Raw genomic sequence first — 24518 nt, forward strand, 5'->3', positions numbered from 1 at the left:
AGTACCAACTAATGATAAATTTCAAGACAACAGGAGACGGGCTAGTGGAAGAGTTGTGAAAAAATTATCCATTGCTATGTTTCGTCCAGAATTTTTGTATCGGTAACACAAATCTTTTACTACGCTTTCACCTTGATTAGTTTCACGTCCAGTCGAATTTTTTTCAGTATAAATTTGTCCAGTTAGTGGATACGAATTATTGGCGTCACAAACCCACCAAACCTTGATGCCATACTTAGCAGGTTTTGCTGGCATATATTGCGTGAAACGTGTCCTACCTCTAAAAGGAAATAACTGTTCATCCACAGTAAGAGAATCCGACGGTACATAGTTACGACGTAAATTATCATTAAGAAGATGGAATATATCTGTAATAGCTGCAGCTTTATCATTTTGTAAACGTTCTGCACGTGTTTTGTCATTGTCAAACCGTAAGAATCTGCTGATGCTCCAAAAGCGATTTATGCCCATACTTGCTCGGTACAAAGGATGAGAGTCTGTTTTCCATAAATCTTTCATAAAGAATACCTAAGTATGCATCAAATTCTTCTGTTGTGAGTGACTTCCAAACATTTCGAGGTTTGTCGAGGTTTTCAACATTATACTTTTCACAAACGCTATTAGCTTTTCGATTGGTTTCGCGTATAATTATGTCACACATTACGTCACTGAAAACACATTTAAATGTATCTCTAATCGAAAGAGTTTTAGTAGAACGTACTGGGCCCGTTTTTTCACGCAAAAGGTTACGTTCCAGTGTTCGACTTGCAGTAAACGGTTTTCGTTGCCAAATCGTTTTATCTTTTGCAACCAGAACATCACTTTGGGAAGAACTTTCTTGAAAATCATCAAAATCTTCATAACTACTATCGTCGCCGTCGGTATCGATTTCAATCTTATTATTGATATCAGTAAAAACGTCCTCTATGTCAGAAGCTTCATCTCCATCCGGTTTGCTTTGCGAAACATAGTCCTCATCTGATTCCTGGTTTTCGATATTTTTGTCTACTTCCTCATCTATATCGTCTATAAATTGTTGCAAGTACTTCTGTTGCTTTTCATACGCCATTCTAAAATTGAATAATCTATGTATAAAACATTGTAAAAATAAACAGTAATAACTTACCTTCTAAATTCGCTAGCACTCACTTCTCTTCTTTCCATTATTACAAGTAATTACAACATAAAACATGCATATAGTCATAAAAATATTAACAACTTGTAAGCACAGTTAAATAAACACTGATAGCAAACAAAGAAAAATCCCAATTGTCTGTTATTTTCGGAATGTACAAGCGAAGTTTACCGAAACAATGCCGGGTACCTGGGTAGCACGGGTATAGACTCCCGTATCAGGTACTTGGGTATTGACATAACGGTTAATATGTGTTCTTGTTTGTATAGGTTCATTTAAGTTTCATTTTATATTCCTTTTTTTAATTACTATGAATTTTTTTGACTTGCTACAAACAATATTCGTACAGTATACTTTACTCTACACATTTATGTGGCTGTCACATTTACATCTACAAATGAGTTACAATTTTTCGATACGGTGTATTTTCATATTTAAAAGGTTTTATTATATTTATCGATCAAAAATCGACATTTTTCATAGTTTTACGTGAATCTTAACATAAAACAATATAATTAATTTATTCTTTTTAAATTTACTAAAAAATCTAAAAATAGACCACAATAATTTTAACAATATTATTTAGATTAAAATTTAAATAAATAAACTTCATGCTTTTGTTCGGCATGCTCTTTAAAAATCTTGTGTTGTTGACGGTAATAATTTTAAAGTTAATCATAATATATAAAAATTTATATAAAATAAGTTAAGAATTATATCCATACTTTTAAAAACTCTGTAAAAATACGACATTTTAATTTTTGTAAAATTGAACATGAGGACGAAATAATTATGTGCCAAGTGTTCCAATAAAAAAAAATTAAATTAGGTCCAAAAAATTAATTTAGTTTACATCGCCAACAATATATAATAGTGTTTTATTATTGCATGCTAACACTAATAAACTGTTAAATTTACCAATTAACTCCATACTTCATTTATTGGCGCTTGTCTCAATATTATCAATAAATGTATGACACTTGGTCCGTTCTAAAATACATTATTTATAGCCATCTGAAAGTATAATTACTTAATTCTGAATAAAACTGCCCAAAACTTTATTCTTTAATTAATTTGCACAAAGATACTTATCTTATCAATTAAAGGGCTTAGAATAAAACGGGTCCAAGTGATTTTATACAAGACTACTTATCTATCGGACTTTGAAAAAAGCTTATAAATAAAAATATAGAAACCTTCAGTTTAAAATGGATCCAGGTGCAGTTGGTTCCCTTCTATTCCAACTTAATATCAGTATACTGCTACTTATATGAAGTAACGTATATTATCACCTTTGATATTTTATGGCATAAATTGTATGTAAAACGGTAGAACTGTTATAAAAGCATGAATATAAAAAAAATGTAGCAATAACAATATTTTCTAGTTGATACAAGGATTCGGGCTAGAATCTCAAATGCGAAGAAGGAGAGAAGTACCAAAACAAGGCGCCTTAATATTGAACTCCTCAAAAACCCACAAAGGGTAAAAAATGTGTAAAAATTATATTAAAGACGCAGCAAATAACATTCTAGGGCTGATGAAAAGGAACCCGAGAAAAAAAAACAAAAATATAAGTATCTCAGAAGAGAAAAGAAGTACATCCATCGGAGAAAAAAACAAATTTATGAAAATAGAATATTGGAATAACTTGAGGCATTAAAAAAGGAAAATCAAACGAGAAAATTCTATAAAAATCTAAATAATGCAAGAAAAGAATTTATACCAAGGATAAGAAGGGGCATATAATTAATACAAAAGAAGAAGTATTAAAAAAGTTGGGTGGAACACTATAAAAAACTATTTACTATCGAAATAGAAGATCCATATCAACCACCCCCCGGAGCAAGCAACAATACACGCGGAACTCATTAAATGTGGGGGTACTACTCTAACTAATCATATATATAAAATCATACTGAGAACCTGGAATGAGGAATAAATCCCGGAAGAGTATTGTATTGTGATCGTTTGCCCGCTACACAAAAACGGTGATCAATTTTAATGTAGAAACTATAGGGGAATAACCCTGCTTAATACAGCATACAAAATATTTTCGAGTATTTTATATGGTCGCATGAGTGCATATTCAAACGAGCTTCTTGGCGAATATCAAAGTGGTTTTAGGCCTAGTCGATCAACAAAAAACCAGATCTTTGTGCTAAAGCAAATACTGGAAAAAACCATTGAATTTAATATCCACACATACCATGTTTTCGTAGATTTTAAATAGGCCTATGATAGTGTCCTAAAAAATAAATGGTATGAAGCCATGGATGAATTCCACATTCCCGATAAACTGATAAGATTGGTTAAGGCTACAATGCGTAAAGTTCTTTGCAAAGTCGAAATACAGGGCGAACAATCACAGGCATTTGAAACGCATGTTAGGCTGCGACAGGGAGATGCGCGGTTATTAACATAACTCTAAAAAAGGCGGTCAGGGATGCCCAAATAGACAACAGAAGAAACATTTTAGTTGCCCGCACAACACGCAAGCTAGAAGAAATGTATACCACCTTGTCTAATGCCTCAAACAAAATATGGGCCTGCAAGTAAATGAGGAGAAAACTAAGATAATGGTATCAACACCCAACAATAGAGCCAAAAACATTGGCCACCAATTCACGGTTGATAACTCTACCTTTAAAGTGGTGAACAAATTCACACACTTAGGCTCCCTGATCACCAAGGAGAACGTCATGATAGAAAAAATCAAGCGAAGAATAATCCTAGCAAACAAATGCTATTTTGGACTGAGTAGACAAATAAGAAGCAGAAACTTAAGCCAAATAACAAAAATAACCATATACAAAACCCTTAGAGAACCAGTGTTGACATATGGATCGGAAACATGGACGATTTCCAAGGCAGATGAAAACCTCCTGCTTATATTTGAACGAAGGATCCTGAGAAGAATATTTGGTGGCATCTGTGAAAATGGTGTTTGGAGAAGGAGGTACAACTACGAGATATATCACAGATGTAAACATATATTTGGTTGTAAAGATGGAGTATCTTTTATAAAAGTAGGAAGACTAAGATGGGCAGGATATCTGGCAAAATCACAGCAGAACAACCCTCCGAGAAGAATCCTTAGGTCACAACCTGTGGGAAATAGAAGTACGGTAGGCCAAAACTCAGGTGGAGGGATGGTGTAGATAAGAATGGTAGAAAAATAGGCGTAGCAAACTGGCAACAGTTGGCAATGGATAGAACTGACTGGCGTAATAGACTTGGAAAGGTTAAGGTAATTCTAACCTCCATTCTTTCGCAAACATAAAACACAAGAAAATGAAAAAACAATAGACGGAAATCAACAGACAAAAAAATCCACCATAGCTACAGGCTGTTGTGGAATTTAACTACTTTTCAAGACCTTTTCATTGTAAAAATGGACTGAGACAGGGAGATGGACTGTCGTGTATCTTATTTAACCTTGCACTAGAAAAGGTAATTCCAGAATGCCATATTAATACGAATGGCACCATCTTTAATAAATCTGTACAAGTGGTCGGATATGCAGATGACATAGACATTATTGCTAGGTCCACAGAATCTCTGATCGAAGCATTTCGATCACTAAGGGCATCTGCACTGAAAATGGGATTAAAAATAAACGCACAGAAAACCAAGTATATGTATTGTACTAGATTAGGCAACCAGTTACCTAGACTATTATTTGATGATCTGGAACTATAAGGTGTGGACACCTTCATCTACCTGGGTTCGCTTCTGACCAAAGACAACAATGTCAGCGAAGAAATTAAACGAAGAATAGTGCTTGACAATAAGTGCTAATATGGCTTGAGGAAACAGATGGCCCCAAGACTACCCAGAAAAATTAAAGTTACCATGTATAAAACACTAATAGGTCAGAAGTACGTAAAGAAGCCAGTCAGAAACGTAGTCACTTACACAGAACGACCAAGAATTGCTTAAACGTTTCGAGAGAAAAATTCTAAGAAAAATATATGAAGGAATCCAAGAACAGGGTTTGTGGCGTAGGCGCTACAACTTTGAGTTATATAGAAGTTTTGGGGAACCTGACGTTGTAAAATATATTGAATTAGCACGCCTTCGATGGGTAGGACATGTAATTAGGCGAGATGAAGATGCAACGATCAGAAAAATTTTCGACCAAAGAGGACCAGTGGGAAGACGAGCCAGACGAAGACCAAAACTTAGGTATCAATATAACATAGAGGATAATCTAAAATTCATCGGAGTTAAAGAATGGAGAAGAGTTGCCAGAGACAGGGGCGAATAGAAGATTGTTCTGAAGAAGGCTTTGGCTCATAACGAGCTCTAATGGCACTGATGATGAAACAATGTCTCAGAAAATTTTCTGTAGGGTTGTTAGTTTACGACACACAACGCAAAAACCCTTTGCACCCGTTATTCCAGGATGAAGAGTGTTCAAGAAACCGGTCAACTTCGGAGCTGTGTACAATCCATAAAATTTAATGAAATTAAACAAAGTAGCAAACATTACTTTACGAAAAACCCTCTATATTATTGTTTTGATGTGATTTGATTGTAAAACGATCAGACAAAAAGTTATAAAGCCCAAAATAAAATTTGTTGAAACAATTTTAGTTATTTTTGTTTATAACTTTTTTACTTTAAATTTTACGATAACAAGTAATAAAAATCAAGTTGTAAAAAACTGTATTCGCTAAAAATAATGTTTTATACAATTTTCTGTAGGGTTACGAGGTACAGCTCGTAAACCCTTTCCCCCTTTTTCCAAAATGTAGGCCCGGGGTCAAGCGACCATACAAACGTGAACTAAAGCTTACACTTACCCTAACTCATCAAGAAAAATAAAATTGCGTCCTTTAAGAAATGCACGCTAAACAATGTAACATTTCAATGGACTAAGGTAATATTTCTTAATATTTTTGAACTGAACTTGGTTGTATGTTTCCAACGAAATAGATACATATGTACATAAAAAATATAAACTCCCTGGGGATATACAAATGTGCTCTTTTACTCCTTTGTATATTGTAAAATATCCAAATAGCAGTCGTAAATTATAAAGTAATTGGAATATAGAGTAATTCAGTAAAGTAATTTACAGCAAGGCAGACGGTCGGAAAAATTTTTAAACAAAGTTCGGAAACTTTTAGTAGACTTCAAAGAAATTTATTGCTTAATTGTCAGATTTGTTGTATGTAAGCCACTGATACCTTTATAAGAAACAATTTTAAATTGTCTAGACTCTAAAAGTTGGCAACACTAATATCTTGATAAGAACAAATTTAACTAAAGTGTTTTGAACATTTAAAAATCAAATCAAAATCCCGAGTTAGAGTTAGAATATTATTTCGTTTAAAACGAATACCAAAATAACTAAATGACAATAAGGTAAGACGAAAATTTATGACAATGAATAGAAATAGAAGTTCACTAAACTTATTGTTATATTCAAACACTTAGGTCTATATTAACGAATAAGTCTGTGTACTAATCTAAATTATTCAATCAACAGCCACATTTCTTCCACAGCGAGGGTCTTACAGCCTCTGCCGCTTCTCGCACTTCAACCGCCATCGTTTTCGGTCCATCCATTCGTCTTCTTTACATTATGTGCCGTACATTTTCTTCCCAGGCAACTGAAGGCCTTCCCCTTCTTCTTCTTTGTTGTGATATGTAATTTAAATATTTCTTTGGCCATATATCTTCATTCATTCGCTTCACATGACTATACCATACTAGTTGTCTCGTTTCAATTCTGTCTACACTGGAATATACAGTATTTGTCCTCCTTCTAATATCTTCATTTCCAATATAATCTTTTTTGGATACATCACACGCTCTCCTTAAAAATCCATTTCTACTACTTCTATTCTTTTTCTATCTTTTTGCGTGATCTGCCAAACTTCTGTCACATAAGTTATAATAGGCTCTACCAAGGTTTGATAGATTGTCAACTTCGTTTCTTGTCTAATATCTTTAGACCATAGTGCCTTCTTAAGATATTATAGATCCGAGATATTTATTCATTATATGTTGGCCTTATACATTATACTTTATACTTTTCATACATTAAATGTATGAAAAATGGGGCCTCAATATGAATATGTTTAACATATTCATATTGAGGCCCCATTTTTCATATTCTCTCTATAGTTTTCTAAACATGTAGTCCATGTCTTCTTTATCATTCGCTACGACCACCTGATCATCTGCGAAAAATAAAGTTGTTAGACATTTACCACCGCCTATGTCTATTCCCATTCCGGATACTTGTTTCCTCTACTGCTCTAGCGATGATTGAATATATATTTTAACTAAGGTTGGAGATAGACAACATCCTTGTTTAATCCCCTTTGTTATTGGAAATGATTCAGATATGAAGTTTCCTTCTTTAACGGCACTCCTTGCATTTTTATATATATTTGCGATAGCATCCACATACTCTCTACTGAGACGTACTTTCGTCAATTTTTGAAACAGTTTTTTCAAAGGTACCGTATAGTATGCCTTCTCTAAATATACAAACAATAGGTGGGTAGATAGATGCCTTGCCTTCCGTTTTTCGATTACCTACTGCAGAACGAATATACCATCAGTACACGATCTTCCTGTACGAAATCCATTTTGTTCTTCAATGTCTTCGAATTCTGATTCCTTCTTTTTTTTTATTATTCGACCGTACAACCTCCCCACTGAGCTGATAACAGTTATTCCCCTATAATTAGAGCATTTGCTTTTATCTCCTTTCTTAAATATTGAGCTGATGTATCCAATATTCCAATCATCAGGGATATTTTGTCCTTTTAAGCATTTGTTAAATAGTTGATGACTTTTTTTAACCCTGCATTTTTGTGGTGAGATATGATACATGTCGTACGGTCTGATCATCCTCCATATTGTCTGTAGTTCTAGAATGGGTTCCGACCGCCGCTCTTGAAGAGGAACGAAGGTTTTGCAATTCCATCTTCTAGTTGCTCGGGGAGTTATGTATTCCCGACTTATACTTAGGATGGTTCACCGGTGGCTCTGTTCTCAAAAAGGTGCTACCAAAAGTGTAGAATACTTTTACAGTTCGAATTTCTTACACTTAAATGTATATTTTCTTACTACATGAAAGATTTGCCAGTATTCTACGCACAGTAGACACCTCGAATATTAACAGAGCTGCCGGTTCCTTAAGACTTAACGTGTAACCGAGTTTACACTCCTTGAGCTATAAGACTGCTGGCAGAGTATCGACTCTTCGACTAGCCCTAGATTGCGAAATAATTGTCAGTCCCTTCGGGTCTTTTATTTGTTCTCACAATCATGCTCAATATCAAAGGGCTCACTACGTACCGCCACCTCTCGTCAAATAATTTCTGCAAGGGACCTTTATTTATCTCTAACGAATGGTTTGGCGACGAAGTGCTACTTCAGCTCGTTTACCAACTGAGGAGTAATTCTAAGTCCGTTCGGGCGTGTATTTACTCCTAACCATCGGTGGTCTATCGGAATACTGTGGCAGTTCGATCTTACTTTTGGGTATTTCGAAGATCAATATCTTTCTGTCAGTGAGTGTTCTCTTGAAGCTGTTTGATGGCTTTTGTGAGATAATTCCAGACTTCATTTTATCTCAAAAGATAGTCGAACAATCACAAACGCCGGTTTCCTACGTTTTTTATTGTTTGATGATATCAAAGTCGCGAAACCTCGTGTTTATCTAAACACTTAAAGAGTTGTGGAACCTTCTTCGTGGTGAAGTCTTCGTAGTTCAATGAGGTTTTCACATAGGTGAGAAATAAAACGCAGAGGTTTCTTGAGATAGGCTACTCAGCCAAGATAGGTCTTAACGGTATCTAGATTAAGACTAGCTTGATCCCGGGCAAGCAAGCAAACAATTTAATTAAACCCAGCCTGTGAGACATATTTACCCCTTAGAATTATTAGTTTTGGTGTAACAATTCATTGGAGCGAGGTGTATTACTCGAGTAAAACAGAGTCACTTCACCTCGCTTCAATGCTCCAGACCATCCCTTTCCCCCCTATAGCACTCTGATGCGCAACACGGGCACAACTATCAGCCAAATGCTCTTGATGTGGGAGTCCTGCGTAATAGATTTTCAATATGGTTCCCTAATCAATTTTAAATTCAGGACAGCGTGACGTGCTTTATTCCAGTGATCTTCAAGTGACTTATTCGGGGAACTGAAATTACTTGCTTGGGTCTCAAGCCTCCGCACTGGGCTGACGCCCAGTTGGGAGACTTGGTGCTCAGGAGTTTGGGCCCTACGTGCCAGGTTTTTTGGGTTTTATAAATTTTTTTGATCGCTTGTGCCGGTTTTTTGTTAGTAATTTTTTTGACTTTTTTGGTGACACAGGCCTTTTTTTATGTTTTTTGTTGATTTTTTTACTAGAATGTTATGGTGATAAGATCTTCTTTGTTGAAGCCTACACAGTGATTTGTGCTAGTCTGAATTGGTAGAGCTACGAACTGTCTTTCTTTCTCTTCCTTTCTCTTTCTTTCCTTTATTTTGTCTGTGGGGGGTTGTTCTCTCTAGGGTTTGTATTCTCTCCGGGTATTTTTTATTTAGTTCTCTCTGATGAGTTTGTTTTCTCTACAGGGTTTGCTTGATCCTCGAAAGGTACCCTGCTTTTTATGCATTTTTTGGTTACATGTCCGCAGAGATCTTCCGCCTGAAGGCCAATACAATTGCAGTTAATATGACCCCTTGTAATTGGTCGGCCAGAGTGACTATCTTTGCTGTGACTCGTCCACTCTGGCCACATACACCCCACGCATGCAAAAAAATGGAACTTCTCTCAAAAACATCATTTTCTTCTTTTGCAGTGCCTTATCCGTTCCGGATGTTGGCGATCCTCAAGGCTATCATGGTTTTGTTGACTGCTCTGCGAAACAGCTCCGCGGAAGTCATCCCAAACCATTGTCGGAAGTTTTTTAACTACGAGATACGACGGCGTCCCGGTTCTCTCCTGCCAAATAGTTTACGCTACATAATGAGTTGAAGAATTCGATATTTTTCTTTGTTCCGCATCACGTGGCCGAGGTACTCAAGCTTACGTTGTTTCACTAAATTAAGCTATTTTTTTTATTTTGTCATGTGCTGTAGGACCTCAACGTTGGTGACATGGTCCACACACGATATTACCGCCCTCTTACCACCCTTTATTGTTCAGTAGCTGTTACTTTAACATCATTTTATTGTGTAGTATTGTTATTTTCATAATTTCTTCAATATCGACTTACATAGATGTCAGAATATATCGCAAGGGTACACATGTTCACCACAGCGCTGGCTTAAGTCAGTTGATGCTGGACATTTGTTCCAAATTTCACGTGGTTATTTATTTTTTACTCTGGTTGTTGTGCAAAATATTTGTTATAAATATATGAAGTTATACACAAGAGCAAGTGAGGTCACAGACACAAAACAAGATGGCGTCGAAGATGAAACTAAACCACAGGATGGAGATGACGATTTTGTTTATTATGTATATACATATATATAATAGATAATGATATAGAATATATAATATAGAGATAAACTCGAACATGGAAGTAAAACACTGTTGTAATTATTATATTAAATTAAAATTTTAATAAAAATATAAAAGGTAAAATTTAGTTATCGGTAAAAAACGAAAAAACACGTTTTACTTTTTTTGAGGTTATGTCTAGGGGTTTAAATTTTTTTTTATTCTGGTACTTTTTGATGTGGAACAACATGGTAATTTATTTTTGGAATATAGCGAGGAGAATTTTACTACCTTGGCTAGACCAAAAATGATTTTTTGTCTTTTTGATCATGATGCTCTATCTATAAAAATCATGGAGATAAACTGATACTCCACCAATAATAGATATATGTTAGGAGTAGCATGCGAGACAGTTTTTGAAAAAAACCAAAAAGTTTCTAAAAAATATCATGATAAAATATCCTACAAACTTAAAAAAGAATAAGTTTTTACCATGATTAGAATTAAAGCTATCGTCAAAAAACGAAAAAATACGTTTTCATTTCTCTTGAGTTTATGTTTGATTCTAGAGGTCTAAAAATTTGTTTGGTGAGACGCTTTTTGATACAGAACAACATGCTATTTTTATTTTTGAAATATCGCTACCCACCCTTTGTGTGTGGCTCATGTATAAGAAAAATTTTAAAAAATTGCTATTGCATAAATTGTGCTCAAGTATCTCAATAATTTGTTTTAATTAACTAAATGTGTCTTTTGTTAGTAGATATTAACTAAACATAGGTTTTTTTCAAGTAAAAAATGATACAAAAACGGCTGGCGATAAAATATTCTAATACCCATCATTTTGACCTCACCAGTGCTTCTAGATAGGACAAAAAATGCTGGTGATTCTAATAATTAAACCGATAGTTATGCAGACCGATGTCCATTAAAATAATAGGAATTAAAAGAGATCAAAATATAATTTAACGATTACTAATTACGAGGAAGCTTGAAAGAGTTTAGACATATAAAATAAGGTTATTCAATTGTTTATTATTTTAGACAGTTGTTTTACTACCCGATAAAATAATAATTTATCACAAGCAACAACAAATGTAAATAAAAGTATGGTTACTGTTAGCATGTAATAATTTTTGCATAACACTGAATGTATTGTTAACATTTCAAAGTTGGTTAAGTAATACAATGTGGTCGTATCTGTACAGATTTAGTCCTTAAAAATGTTTTAATATTAAAATCACATGAAGTAAAATCAACATAACAATAATAATTTCAGTAACAACAGACTGTTATCTAACAAAGCTGTACATGGTTATTACTATCGCTTACCTTTGATAAAGGCATGCTATAGTTACTGCCACTTCCCCCTGCAGCGTTGTTATTGGCAGCAGGGGGATTTGGATCGCTGAGGTAGACTTGCCAAGTTGCTGTGGAGTTGAAGCTTTTGTCGGCAGCATAACATCTCCACAGACATTGGATCAGCATTGCAGCTGCGGGAATTTGACGATTAAAGTGCTTTTGACGTTGCTTTTGTTGAACTTTTAGTGCAAAGCCGGAACCTAAAATGCCCTGAAATAAAACAATTTTAAGTTTTGAGATTTTAGTCATTTTAAACAGATTTTTAAGATTTTAATAGTTTTATTAATTGAAATTTGGTAATCTGCATCTGAAGCAGATTAAAAGATGACCATTTAATAAAAAACTATGTTGTTTCGTAAGCTATACTTAGAATGAACTAATTTAATTGCGACTTATTCGAGTGTAAACCTAATCTCGTGCTATTTCGGGCATTATTGTTGGCCACACTGGAAAAAATATTCTGATTGTTTTTTTTTAACAATATGGCCTTAAATAGTTCCCTTGTAAAAAATTTGCATGCTACCATGTGAGCAATGTTTATTATACTATTATATTATTATTATACTATATATATTATACTATTATATATGTGAGAAATTAATTTTTTAAGCAAATTTTTACAATACAATATAAAAAAATTAATTTTCAATAGTAATACCACTAGTGATTCAATTTTCGCGATAAGTCTGTCGATTTACTTCTAAACGAAACTGAGTTGCTTGAAAACACCACGAGTCCGTAGGACTAGTGGTGTCTTCTTTAAGAAACTCAGTTGAGTTTAGAAATAAAAGACAGACTTATAAGCTAAATAAAATCACGAGTGGTATTTTATTAGATTATTTCATGAACAAAGTGATAGGTCAAAAATTCAGTAGAATGAGAGGAAGGAATTTAGTTAGTCTTTCGTTGATATTTTCTGCATCTAATTTGTAGTTGCGATCCACACAGAACTAATCATCTATGGAGACATCATAAATTGTCTCCATATATAAGATTTAGATTTTCTTGTGTTACTCGGTATATTTTCTTCAACGTTTTGGTTTATAACTTCGTTTGAAGTACCACCGAAACGACTCATTTTGACGTATAAAGCTACAATAATTTTTTTGGCAAACGTCAAACTTTGCTTTGCGATCGGTATCCATGGTTACGTCGTTGAAAACACGAAGCTGATAGACCAATCAGAATTGAAAGACAGTTGGTGTTTTCGCGATAACACAAGCTTTGGTTTGTGATTGGTCAGATTATGTGAAAATTTTAAGATGAGTGAAATAGTCACTGGAAGTAAAATATTTTTATTATCGGAAGTTAACACAAAGAACGCAAAGTTCACTTTTACATTCAGAGTGGTAGGAAGTAAATACGGAGCGAGTAGTGGGCAAACGCTGAAGTCCGTCACTCTGTAACTGAAGCTTAGGCAGAGTGTATCGTGAGCATTAAACCTTTTGAATTGTCTCAGTGTGTATGCTTTAACTTTGCTTCTACATTTTGAGTTGTCACACTGTTTTGTACTGTTTTTAGAGATTTGCCTTTATTTAGTTTACGAAGTAAGTGGTGTATATTTCTGTATTATTCACTATGTGATATTTTTACTTTCATCATAACTAAAGAATTATTTTACGTAGGTATATTTTAATTAACAATGTTCTGAATACATAGGAATTTGGTGCGATGTTGCAAACAATTTCGGGCAAAGCTTCAGGTATGAAATAAATTTTTGGTATGCATTAACTATCGTAACATAATCTTTTAATAGGTCAATGTTCACATTCTGATAAACATATTATCATTCATAATGGCTTACAATATTTTAATAGAAAAGCTTTGATAGCTTAAGAATGATATAATGTAATATTTAAAATTACATTTTGCCTCATTTTATTTTCAGGTGCCGTCTTAATCTGATGTTGGTGTACGAGGTTGACTTCTAATATCATTATCCATTATCATTTACCAATGAGTTGACTACGCAAAATGACAAGGAGAATCTAGATTCAGAACCTAATATTCCAGCGTCATGCAAGATAGATAATGTAAGTGTATGGAACCACTTTATTTTTGAATATGATCGCTTTTCAACTATAATGACTAATGAAAACTTAGCCACGTTATGCCAAAAAGTCACTCAAATCTCACTTCAATTAACCCTTAAGTACCATGGCGGGGTCAAAATTGACCCCCCGCGTTTTTAATGCCAAGTTTCGCTACCGAAACATAGATTGAGCATTGCGCGCTTTCTGCTAATCTTCGACCGGTAGGTGATTTATCGATCTACGAAAATTCCGTTAGTTTATCTGTTACTATTGCAGAGTTAGGCACGCATAGGGTCAATTTTGACCCGCTTATGGTATAACTGTTTCTAGTGCAATTAACGAGTAATTTGAAATGGCGGGGTGTAGTCGCAATAAACGTCCTCTGACACAGAAAGAACTTGAAGAGGAGGGACAAAACATTATGGACAATGGACTAGATAGTGACAGTGAGTTTTTAGACCAGGCTAGTGAACACAGTGATCACGAAACAGACAGTGAAGAGGAATGGGACGGTGATGACGAAAAAAATTGGCAAATTAATAATTCCGAAACTGGTAGTGAATATTCGGGTGAAGAAAGTGATATAGCTGACTCAAGGGATGTGTTTTATGGCAAAAATAGGTACAAGTGGTCTAAAACTTCTCCCACCTTTTCTCGTACATGTAAGCATATTTTAATTAGTCATTTACCTGGTGTTATTGGAAAAGCTCGAGCTAGTATGCCAGAGAAACCAGTTGATGCTTGGGAATGTATTATTAGCCACGATATATTGCAAGACATTCTTGAGAAAACCAATGAACGAATAACTAATATGGCTTCTAAATATAATTTACACAATTTATCGTGTCAATATACCAATCATCTTGACATAATTGAATTAAAGACCTTCTTAGGCTTATTATATTTAGCTGGGGTATTTAAATCCAATAATGAAGATTTAAGGTCTTTATTTGCTACGAATGCAAAATGATATATTTCGAGCAGCCATGTCACTAAACCGATTTTATTTTTTGATTGGAAGCCTTTGTTTTGACGACCCAGCTACTAGACAAGAACGTATTGCGCACGGAGATAAACTGGCAGCTATATCCAATATTTTTAATATGTTTATAATTAATTGCCAGTCCAATTATAGCTGTGGTGAATATCTCACAATAGTTGAAATGCTTATTGCATTTAGAGGAAGGTGCCAATTCAGGATGTATCTCAAAAATAAGTTAGACAAATACGGTCTGAAAATGCAGTGTTTAGTAGACTCTAAGACGCATTATTTGCTAAATGGTTTTATATATACTGGAAAAGATACACGCAGAGCAAATCCAAAAAAGTTATCCATCCCCACTCTAGATGTTTTGACACTTATTCCACCAATTTCTGGTACAAATAGAAACATAAGAGCAGATAATTGGTTTTCGTCCATTGAGCTCATAAAAGAACTGAGAAGCCATAAAATTTCATATGTTGGAACTCTAAAAAGAAATAAAAGAGAGGTTCCTGCTGAATTTCAACCCCAAAAAAACAGGCTACCTAATTCTGCCTTATTTGGTTTTACAGGAAGCGAGAGCCTTGTATCTTTTGTTCCTAAGAAAAATCGTGCAGTGTTGTTAGTGTCACTATGCATCATTCCATTACAATGGTTAATGGAAAGCCAGAGATTATAAATTTTTACAACGAGACAAAAGGTGGGGTGGATTCATTGGATAAGAAATGTGCATGCTACAAAACTGGCAGAAGAACTCGTAGATAGCCTCAAGTAATATGGTTTCGCATTTTGGACATTGCAACCTATATTGGAATCAAACAGCAAATGTGAAGGTTGAGGGTAGGCTAACAGAAGAAATTCAAATCCGTCGAGGAGTCCGGCAGGGATGCATCTTGTCGCCACTTTTATTTAATCTGTATAGTGAAGCTATTTGTGAACAAGCACTCGAGGAAGAAGATCTTGGTCTGATAATAAATGGTGAGACGATCAACAATATAAGGTACGCTGACGATACGGTTCTCCTAACGGGAACGCTAGTAGAACTACAGCATCTCGTTCAAAGTCTCAATATATACTGTAACAGTTACGGCTTGAAAATTAATTTGAAAAAAACTAAATTTATGGTAATCACGAAATCAAAGAACATCAGAGCTAATCTTGTAATAGACAATACAACGATTGATGTGTCCTGTTATAAATATCTAGGTGCTTGGATCACAGACGATACTGATCAAACAAAAGAGATTAGATGTAGAATAGAAATCGCTAGATCAGTCTTTAATAGAATGCGCAAACTCTTTTGCAATCGTGATATCAATATAAAGTTACGAATACGAATGCTGCGGTGTTATGTCTTTTCTACCCTGTTGTATGGAGTAGAGGCTTGGACACTAAAACAGTTGACCACAAAAAACATCGAAGCTTTCGAGATGTGGTGCTATAGGCGCATTCTCAGAATATCATGGATGGACCGCGTCACTAACACGCAAGTACTCCAAACTTTAGACAAAAGATGCGAAATTCTAAATGAGATAAAAACTAGAAAGATGGAATACTTGGGGCACATTGTAAGAGGTGAAAAGTACGAACTTTTAAGAAATATCATGCAGGGCAAAATTAAGGGCAAAAGAAGTGTGGGAAGAAGAAAAATATCGTGGCTTCGTAATCTACGTGAATGGTTCGGGTGTAGTTCGATTGAACTTTTTAGGCGCGCTGCTAACAAAGTCGCAGTGGCCATGATGATTTCCAATCTCCGCTAGGAGTGGCACGAGAAGAAGAAGATTTTGGACATTGCAGGATTAAATGCTAACGTAATTTTTAATGGAGTTCAGCAAAATCAAATAATGGAAAGAAGATTGTTTCTAACCACTTTAGGTCAAGAACTTATTAAGGCCCATTTAACTCGTTGAGCTCAGCAAACTTGTTTACCGAGAGAAATTCGTAGTGCCATTTTTAAAGTTTCCGAACTTCAGGAACCAATGCCTGCCACAAATTTAGAGCCACAACGACGAAAAAAGAGGGGAAGGTGTAAAATATGTCCATATTCCAAAAACCAAAAGAAAGAAAGCTCATCGTGCGATAAATGTCGAGATTTTATTTGCAAAAATCATTCCCGCATATAGACGTTATGCATAAGCTGTGTTGAAAATTAAGGTAAAATCATGCTTGTCATTTTTGAGATACAAAATTTAAATCAACAATTTTTTTTTATTTTAGGTAGGAGCTATGATACCTAGATTTCACCATTGGGTATAAAAAAACCCCACATTGTTATTATTTTTTTTATAATTCGAGAAAGTGCTTAGCTCTGTTAATTTGACTGAATACAAAAGTTTTTTTTAAATAAAGTTATATCTAATTAACCAAATTCGTTTATTTTTATATAAATGTAAAAGTAGCTGTAAACAAACTAATTTAAAATATAACAAGTTAAAAAAAGAATATTTTTTGATACAAAAAACAATGGGGGTCAAATTTGACCCAGCCATGGTACAAATGTTACTATTTTTGGCCATGGTAGTTAAGGATTAAATAAAAGTAATTTAGCATAATCTGAACCCACAAACAATGCTGAAGACAGGATTGAAAATCTGGACAACGAATCCACAAGTAGTGATATTGGTAAGCCTTTCGGAGATGACGCGACGACTCAATTAAATTAAAGATCGAGGTTTCGATGTATCGGACTACGTTACGTCCCTCAGCAGTGTTAAAATGAATGGAGCTAACATAAATCGGTTAGGTTAAAAGCAATCAAAAGAAATCAGACGATCTAAAGAAAGTAAACTTAAACAAAATCATGAAATTTGTCCAGCAGCTGAAGTTTTGGTTGATCTTCCGCCAGAAAACGAAGGCGGATCCACTACAAAAAGGGAAAAAACAAGTTGCCCGTACTTTGGAGTGGAAACGTAACAAGGCTTAACAGCTTCGTAATTTAGGTAAGGAATATACTTTTCGGAAATCTAACAAAATTGTTAAAGCAAAAGTTATGAGACCTCCTTGCAGAAATTGTCAACACAACTGCCCTTCTAAATTTTCAGAAGAAATATGGATGTCTTTATTCAATCGATACTGGGAACTTGGCAGTATAAAGAAGCAGCGAGATTTTGTGATTTGTCACTCAGTTAAAATAAAACCTCAGTATCGTTATACTAAAGAAAAGGCTGGAAAATTTAATCATGCATTCTATTTTGAAGTGAATAATTTGCGCCTTAGAGCACGTAAAGGTTTTTTTATGTCTACATTGTGAATCGGCAAATACGCAATTTCGACAAGTTTCCTTAAAAACGAGGCTGGTTTCATTTAGCCAGACCAGTGTGGTAAACACACTAATAAAAAAAATTGATGTTTCTATTAAGAACAACCTAAGTGCACACATTAATTCAATCTCAAAAGTTGAGAGCAATTATACAAGAGCTAACACCATAAGGCAGTTTATCGAAGGAGGTAAGTCAGTAACGCAAATCTATCGTGTTTACGTTGAGAAATGCAGACAACAAGATAAATATTTCGGAAATCACAAGATGTTTTTACCTATATTCAATCAAGAATACCACTTATCATTTTTTACTCCCAAAAAAGATCAGTGTCAATTTTGCACAGTGCTTTAAAACTTCAATGAAGAACTTCGAGAAAAAACTGCAGAAGAACTCAAGTGACATCATGAGGAAAAAGACTTGTCTCGAAAAGAAAAAGAAATGGATAAAACTTAATCGGCAGCAGGTGCCATACAGAGGTGCCAATGAAATAGCTATATGTATTTTTAAATTTATTAAAGAGAGAACTATGAGCGCAGAAGAAGATATAGAGTTCATTTTCTTCACTAACCACTGCTGTGGATAACAAAAAAACAAATTTCTGTTGAGCATGTAGATGTACGCCATTACGCAGTTCAATAATATCAAAAGCATCTCTCATAAATATTTGATCTCCAGGCATACTTAAAACGAGAATGATTTGTTTCATGCAAATATTGAGGCAGAATTAAGGAAGACTCGCAAAAATGTACCCATTTATGTGCCGGCCCAGTACTACCAGCGAATAAAAATTGCGAAGAAAATCTCTCCACTGTACCGTGTAAGATAATTTTCATACACTGATTTTATTAATTTCAAGGATTTGGCAGGAGAAATTGGCACAAATTACAACAAAAATATTTATTCTGGCACCTTTTCGATCTTAGATATTAAAATAGTGAAAATTGTTAGAGAGAAACCTTATAGGTTTGTTTACAAATAATTTTGTTTGAATAAATTTAAGACTGTTGGTATTTTTGCTAAACAGAACCAGAATAAGCGAAAATTGCGCAAGAATAATGTCTATTTGACGATTACTGATAAAATTACTGTAATAAAAAACTGGTCCGAGAAAAAGGCTTATGACAAACCGGCGAGAATATCTGTCAACAAAAAAAAAAGATTTGGTGTCTCTAGTCTCTGACAGTCTAATTATCTCCATCTACCACAGTTTTACAAAGACTTATTAATTACCAAAGACAGTAAAACGAAGACCTTCTAATGCTGTTTTTAGCTACCAAGTTTGTGTACTCGCCTTATTCAATACACGTCATTTAAAAAAAAATTGTGAACTCTTTTACTTTTTAAAAGGTAAAACTATTAAACTACCGTCTACTTTTTATATATAATTTCTATTTATGCTGTAACTCTTTAAATGGGAGATCGGAATGAGTGGATATTTCATATATTAATAATGAAATAAATAATTCTTGCAACAATACTGAGACAGTTCAAAATTTTTTCAATTAGTTGGTAATTATTAAATCAAGTGATGCCAAATGATTGCCAAAATAACTGAAACTACTGAAATAAAGGACATAAATTCAGTCAAAAACGAATATAACCCAAAGCATACAATAGTAGTGCAAAATTGCAAAAACTTGCAACTCGATTTTTTCGAAACGCGTTTTCTTTGAGTTTTCTCACTATTATCGCCGGAAGGCGATGTCTTTGGAAGTATTTTTGCACGCTGATCACAAATAGGTTGTTAAAATAATTTTGCCGTAATAACTTTAAGTGCTGAATCGGAATCTGTCGTCAATTTTTCTCTATATATTAATTTTTTTTTAATCAGAATATACGTCCAACATGAACGTTGGTTTTCGGAGTCAGACAGTCGACGCCGATTCTCGTCGAGTCAGTGTGAAAATAATCCTTCGTATTTAGGCGGCCCTGGCCAACATGCATCAGCGCGCTGACAACCTGTGCACTGGTAATCTGACTCAAAGACGCCGGTTACAGACGCCGATTTAATTTTTATTCATTTAAAGTGTGATTTATAATGGATTAATATTAAGGAATAATTAACAAAGGGATATTGTGGTAATTTTCCTAATTCTTTGTAAGTGTTAAATTTGTTACAAAATAAAATAAAAGGTCTGCAGATTCATTCTAAATAATTCGAAAAATCGGTTTCTGTTGCCAAGTTAATGCGAAAAAGGTGTTTGTACTCCCGTAAATATGTCTTAACTTATTAATTGGATGCGTTTCCCTTTAGAGTTCCCCTTAAGTCAAATTTTTAGCTCCCTAGATGACCCTTAATGTCTTCTATAGCAAAAATATGTGTTTAATGGTCAAAAACCCTTTGATAATTTTCAGATTTTTTGTATTAAAATTGAGCACTGATAAAATAACTATTTTTGGTTATTTTTCTTTAAAATTGCGGAGATAGATTTTACATTTTCACTTCGGAAAATCATCCGAAACAATCCATTTTTTGGTGTTTTTTTTTCAAGGTTTAGAACATAAACTGAACTGTATAAATAACGATTTTTGATATATATTTGTTATTTTCAATTCAGCGATCAGGTTTGCCATTTTCAGACCAAAACATGCTTAAAATACGAAAATCCTATTTTTTTTTTAATTTTTCCTATGTTTTTAGCACCTAATTTTATGGATTTTCCAGAGCGAGAATGGCAAATTTAACCCCGCCATTTAAAATAAAGAAAAAATTACACGGAGAATTATTATTATTAATTAAAAAAAAACTACATTTTTTGCCATAGTGGACTCCAGAGTCACATAAGAAGCTAAAAATTTGGCCAAAAGTGTTTTTAAATATGTACTTTCGAGTGCTTAGTCCCAAATAAGAATTCAGTTGAGTGCAGATTTTACCATTCTATCTAGCTAAAGCCTTTACATATACTTTTTTGACCTAAATCTAAAGCATGACTATGATAAAAAATTTGCTTAGAACCGACATATTGCGCGGACTACAGGCATTTACAGGAAATGTGAATATGAGTTGCAGCGGTACAGAGATATGAATGTAAACGTATAAAGGCCGATTCACATTAGACGTTCAGGTCACGCTCCGCTCAAGTTCCGCTCACGATCAAGAATTGTGTACACTATTCACAGTAGGCGCTCAGGTGACGCTCCGCTCACGATCAAGAATTTCGGTATACTATTCAATTTGGCGGGACTCAGAGAATAGGCACAGTTCTTTGCATATATAAATTTGTTTAACATGTTTAAAGATTTTTCTAACAGTGATTTGGCTGTCATTGCTTTATGTTTGGACGAAGAAGAGCTTCAGTCAACCAATAAACAGCCAAGAATATGGGTGCACAATATTTTAAAAACAAGGAAAACAGAAGGGAAGTTTTTTACTCTGTATAAAGATCTCTATGACGATGAAACTAAATTTTTTCAGTACTTTCGAATGACAAAACATAAATTTTATTGTACCATATCAAAATACAGTCTATCTCCCTGGTTGTATAATTCCTTACAGCAGCGCACCAATTCAATCAACTGTTCGTCATCCATCGAGCTGCGAAAATCGTACCTTCACCTGACTGTTACTAATTCACACTACCCTGCCGATCCACTCCACTCAGATCAAGTCACGATCAAACTATTCTCCTGGAGAATCGCCGCGGTCAAAAGAGCGGGACGGAACGTGAGCATTGTGTTTACTGTGAATAGTACCATTTAAGATGCGTGTAAGAATACTTGACCGAACCTTGAGCTGAGCGTGAGCGGAGCGTGACCTGAGCTATAATGTGAATCGGCCTTAAGGTCAACCGGGACCGACGAACAAAATTTACACGTTTTGTAAAAATCACTAAGATATACAGATCCTTACCTCACTCTTGCCTAATACGTGTTGAGAATTCTTTATTTAGAGACTCATTAAAGGTTGCCAAAGGTGAAATCAAGATAAAATAATACGATAAACAACAGCTGTAAAACGTATTAAAATCTGTAGTCCATTATAACCAAATTTTAGACTTTCATCTAAAAGTCTTATTCCATTTCAAAATAGTGCAATAAATACATTTACATGTTAAGCGGCCAAAAGCAGAACTAATGACCTTTATCAAATATGTAAGAGCTCAGATCAAGAGGTAGTGTAGCTTAAAAAAGAAATAATATTAATAAATTAACAAGCAAGAAAAAGATTCGTAAGTATTAAGACATTTTTAAAAAATTAGGCCATCTTCTACCTGAGTTCTGAAGCTCAGAACTCTCGTCATCAAATGTTGGTTTTTTTTTTTAACTTTTGTATATTTTCAACGAATCCCAAAGTTGGTGGCTTTCGAAATTTTTGTATACGTTATGTACCTATTTAGCGAATTTTCTAGAAACAAAAGATCACCAAAGACAAAATTCTCTAACGCATTAGTAAATAAAAAAATGTTTTCTATATGGCAAAGAAACCAAAAAAATGCAGTAGTTGGATCATGAAATACAACTTGAAAGGTGAAATCATTTTTTTTTCGGACCTTTGCTTTCTCTCTCTCCAATTTCTCACGCCTATTTTTGACAAGTCTCGCTTTTCTGGGCGTCCTCTTCTTTTTTGCCCATTTCTTCATTCTTTAGTATTGTTCTAACATTTTTGACCATAGTTGACCAAGCCAACTAGTTTTTTGGGCTCGTATTTTTGCCGTAATTGCTGGTTTTTCTTACATCCGAAGATATATCCATACGTCTTTATTCATCCGAAGATTTTTCTAAGCATCTTTCTTTCCCAGATCTCTACTTTCTTTTCTTCCTGCTGGTCGATGATCCACGTTTTACTGGCATACATCACTTTGGGTCTGATTACTGTCTCGTAGACTAGCAGTTTAGCTGTTCTTGATACATTTTTTGCTTTCAGTAATGAATTTAGTAGTACGAAGTAACACTGATATTACAACAAACACCAATTGCGAATCTGGACCACCATTTACAGTCGAAGAAGTAAAATATGCCATCAAAAGCACCAAAGATAGTAAAGTAGTAGGCCCTGATAATTTTCACTCAGAATTCTTAAAACTTATGGACTATGATGGCATAAAATGGTTGACAAATATATTTAACAATATATATGATACAGGCATAATTCCCCAAAAATGGTTAGTGTCAACTTTTATAAATCTTCCAAAAAAATCCAATGCGAGAAAGTGCAAAGACTATAGAATTATAAGCCTTATGAGCCATTTACTTAAAACATTTCTTAAGGTCATTCACAAAAGAATATATACAAAATGTGAGAAACAACTAACAAGAACACAATTCGGATTTCGTGATGCTCTGGAAACACAGGAGGCCCTTTTTGCTGTACAGGTGCTATTTCAGAGATGCAGAGATGTGAATTGAAACATATACGTATGCTTTATATATTACCAGAAGGCATTTGACAGAGTAAAACATCACAAATTAATAACTCTAATGCAATAAATTGGAATTGACAACAAAGATCTTAGAATTATCAGAAACGTTTACTACAATCAAACGGCCAAAATCAAAATAGAAGACCAGTTAACTGATAAAATTGCAATATAACGTGGAGTACGACAGGGCTGTATTTTGTCTCCATTGTTGTTCAATATTTATTCTGAATGGGTATTTAAGGAAGCTTTAAATGGTTGTGCGAAAGGAATACTAATAAACGGTGAATGGTTAAATAACATTAGATATGCAGATGACACAATAGTTTTTGCCGATAATCTGAATGACTTACAGATATTAACAAATGACATAACAGAAGTCAGCAACAGATACGGACTAGCTCTTAACATAAAGAAAACCAAATTTATGACAATTAGTAAAAAACCAATACTAAACACTCAACTTACAATCAACCAACAGAATATCGAAAGAGTCGAGCAATATACATATCTAGGCACCAATTTAAATAGCCAATAGGACCACTCAACAGAAATTAAACAGCGAATAATAAAAGCAAAAACAGCATTCGTTAGAATGAGAACCATTTTCAACAGTCGAGACATATCATTAAAAACAAAATGCCGTCTATTGAACTGCTACATATTCACAGTTCTGCTCTACGGAATGGAAGCGTGGACACTGACTGTTGTATCTATGAATCGGCTCAAAGCTTTCGAAATGTGGTATTATAGGCGCATCTTACGCATATCCTGGGTTGACAGAGTTACTAATATGGAGGTCCTGCGTAGAATGGGGAAAGAATGTGAAATTCTCATGACCGTCAAAACTAAAAAGTTGGAATATCTAGGACATGTAATGAGAAATCAAGAACGTTACGGCCTTCTCCAGCTGATTCTCTAAGGGAA

General features: G+C 34.4%; 1 protein-coding gene across 1 annotated transcript in view; it reads right to left on the bottom strand.

The window, feature by feature from the left end:
• Nucleotides 1-24518, bottom strand: part of KCNQ (KCNQ potassium channel) — a 186896-nt gene that overhangs the window by 86214 nt on the left and 76164 nt on the right. Inside the window, exon 5 of the mRNA XM_072528607.1 lies at nt 11930-12169. Within this exon, the coding sequence (XP_072384708.1) occupies nt 11930-12169 (240 nt within the window). The remainder of the gene's footprint in view (nt 1-11929; nt 12170-24518) is intronic.

The sequence above is a fragment of the Diabrotica undecimpunctata genome, chromosome 4 (assembly GCF_040954645.1).
Source record: "Diabrotica undecimpunctata isolate CICGRU chromosome 4, icDiaUnde3, whole genome shotgun sequence".
In the NCBI taxonomy this organism is placed as follows: Eukaryota; Metazoa; Arthropoda; class Insecta; order Coleoptera; family Chrysomelidae; genus Diabrotica; species Diabrotica undecimpunctata.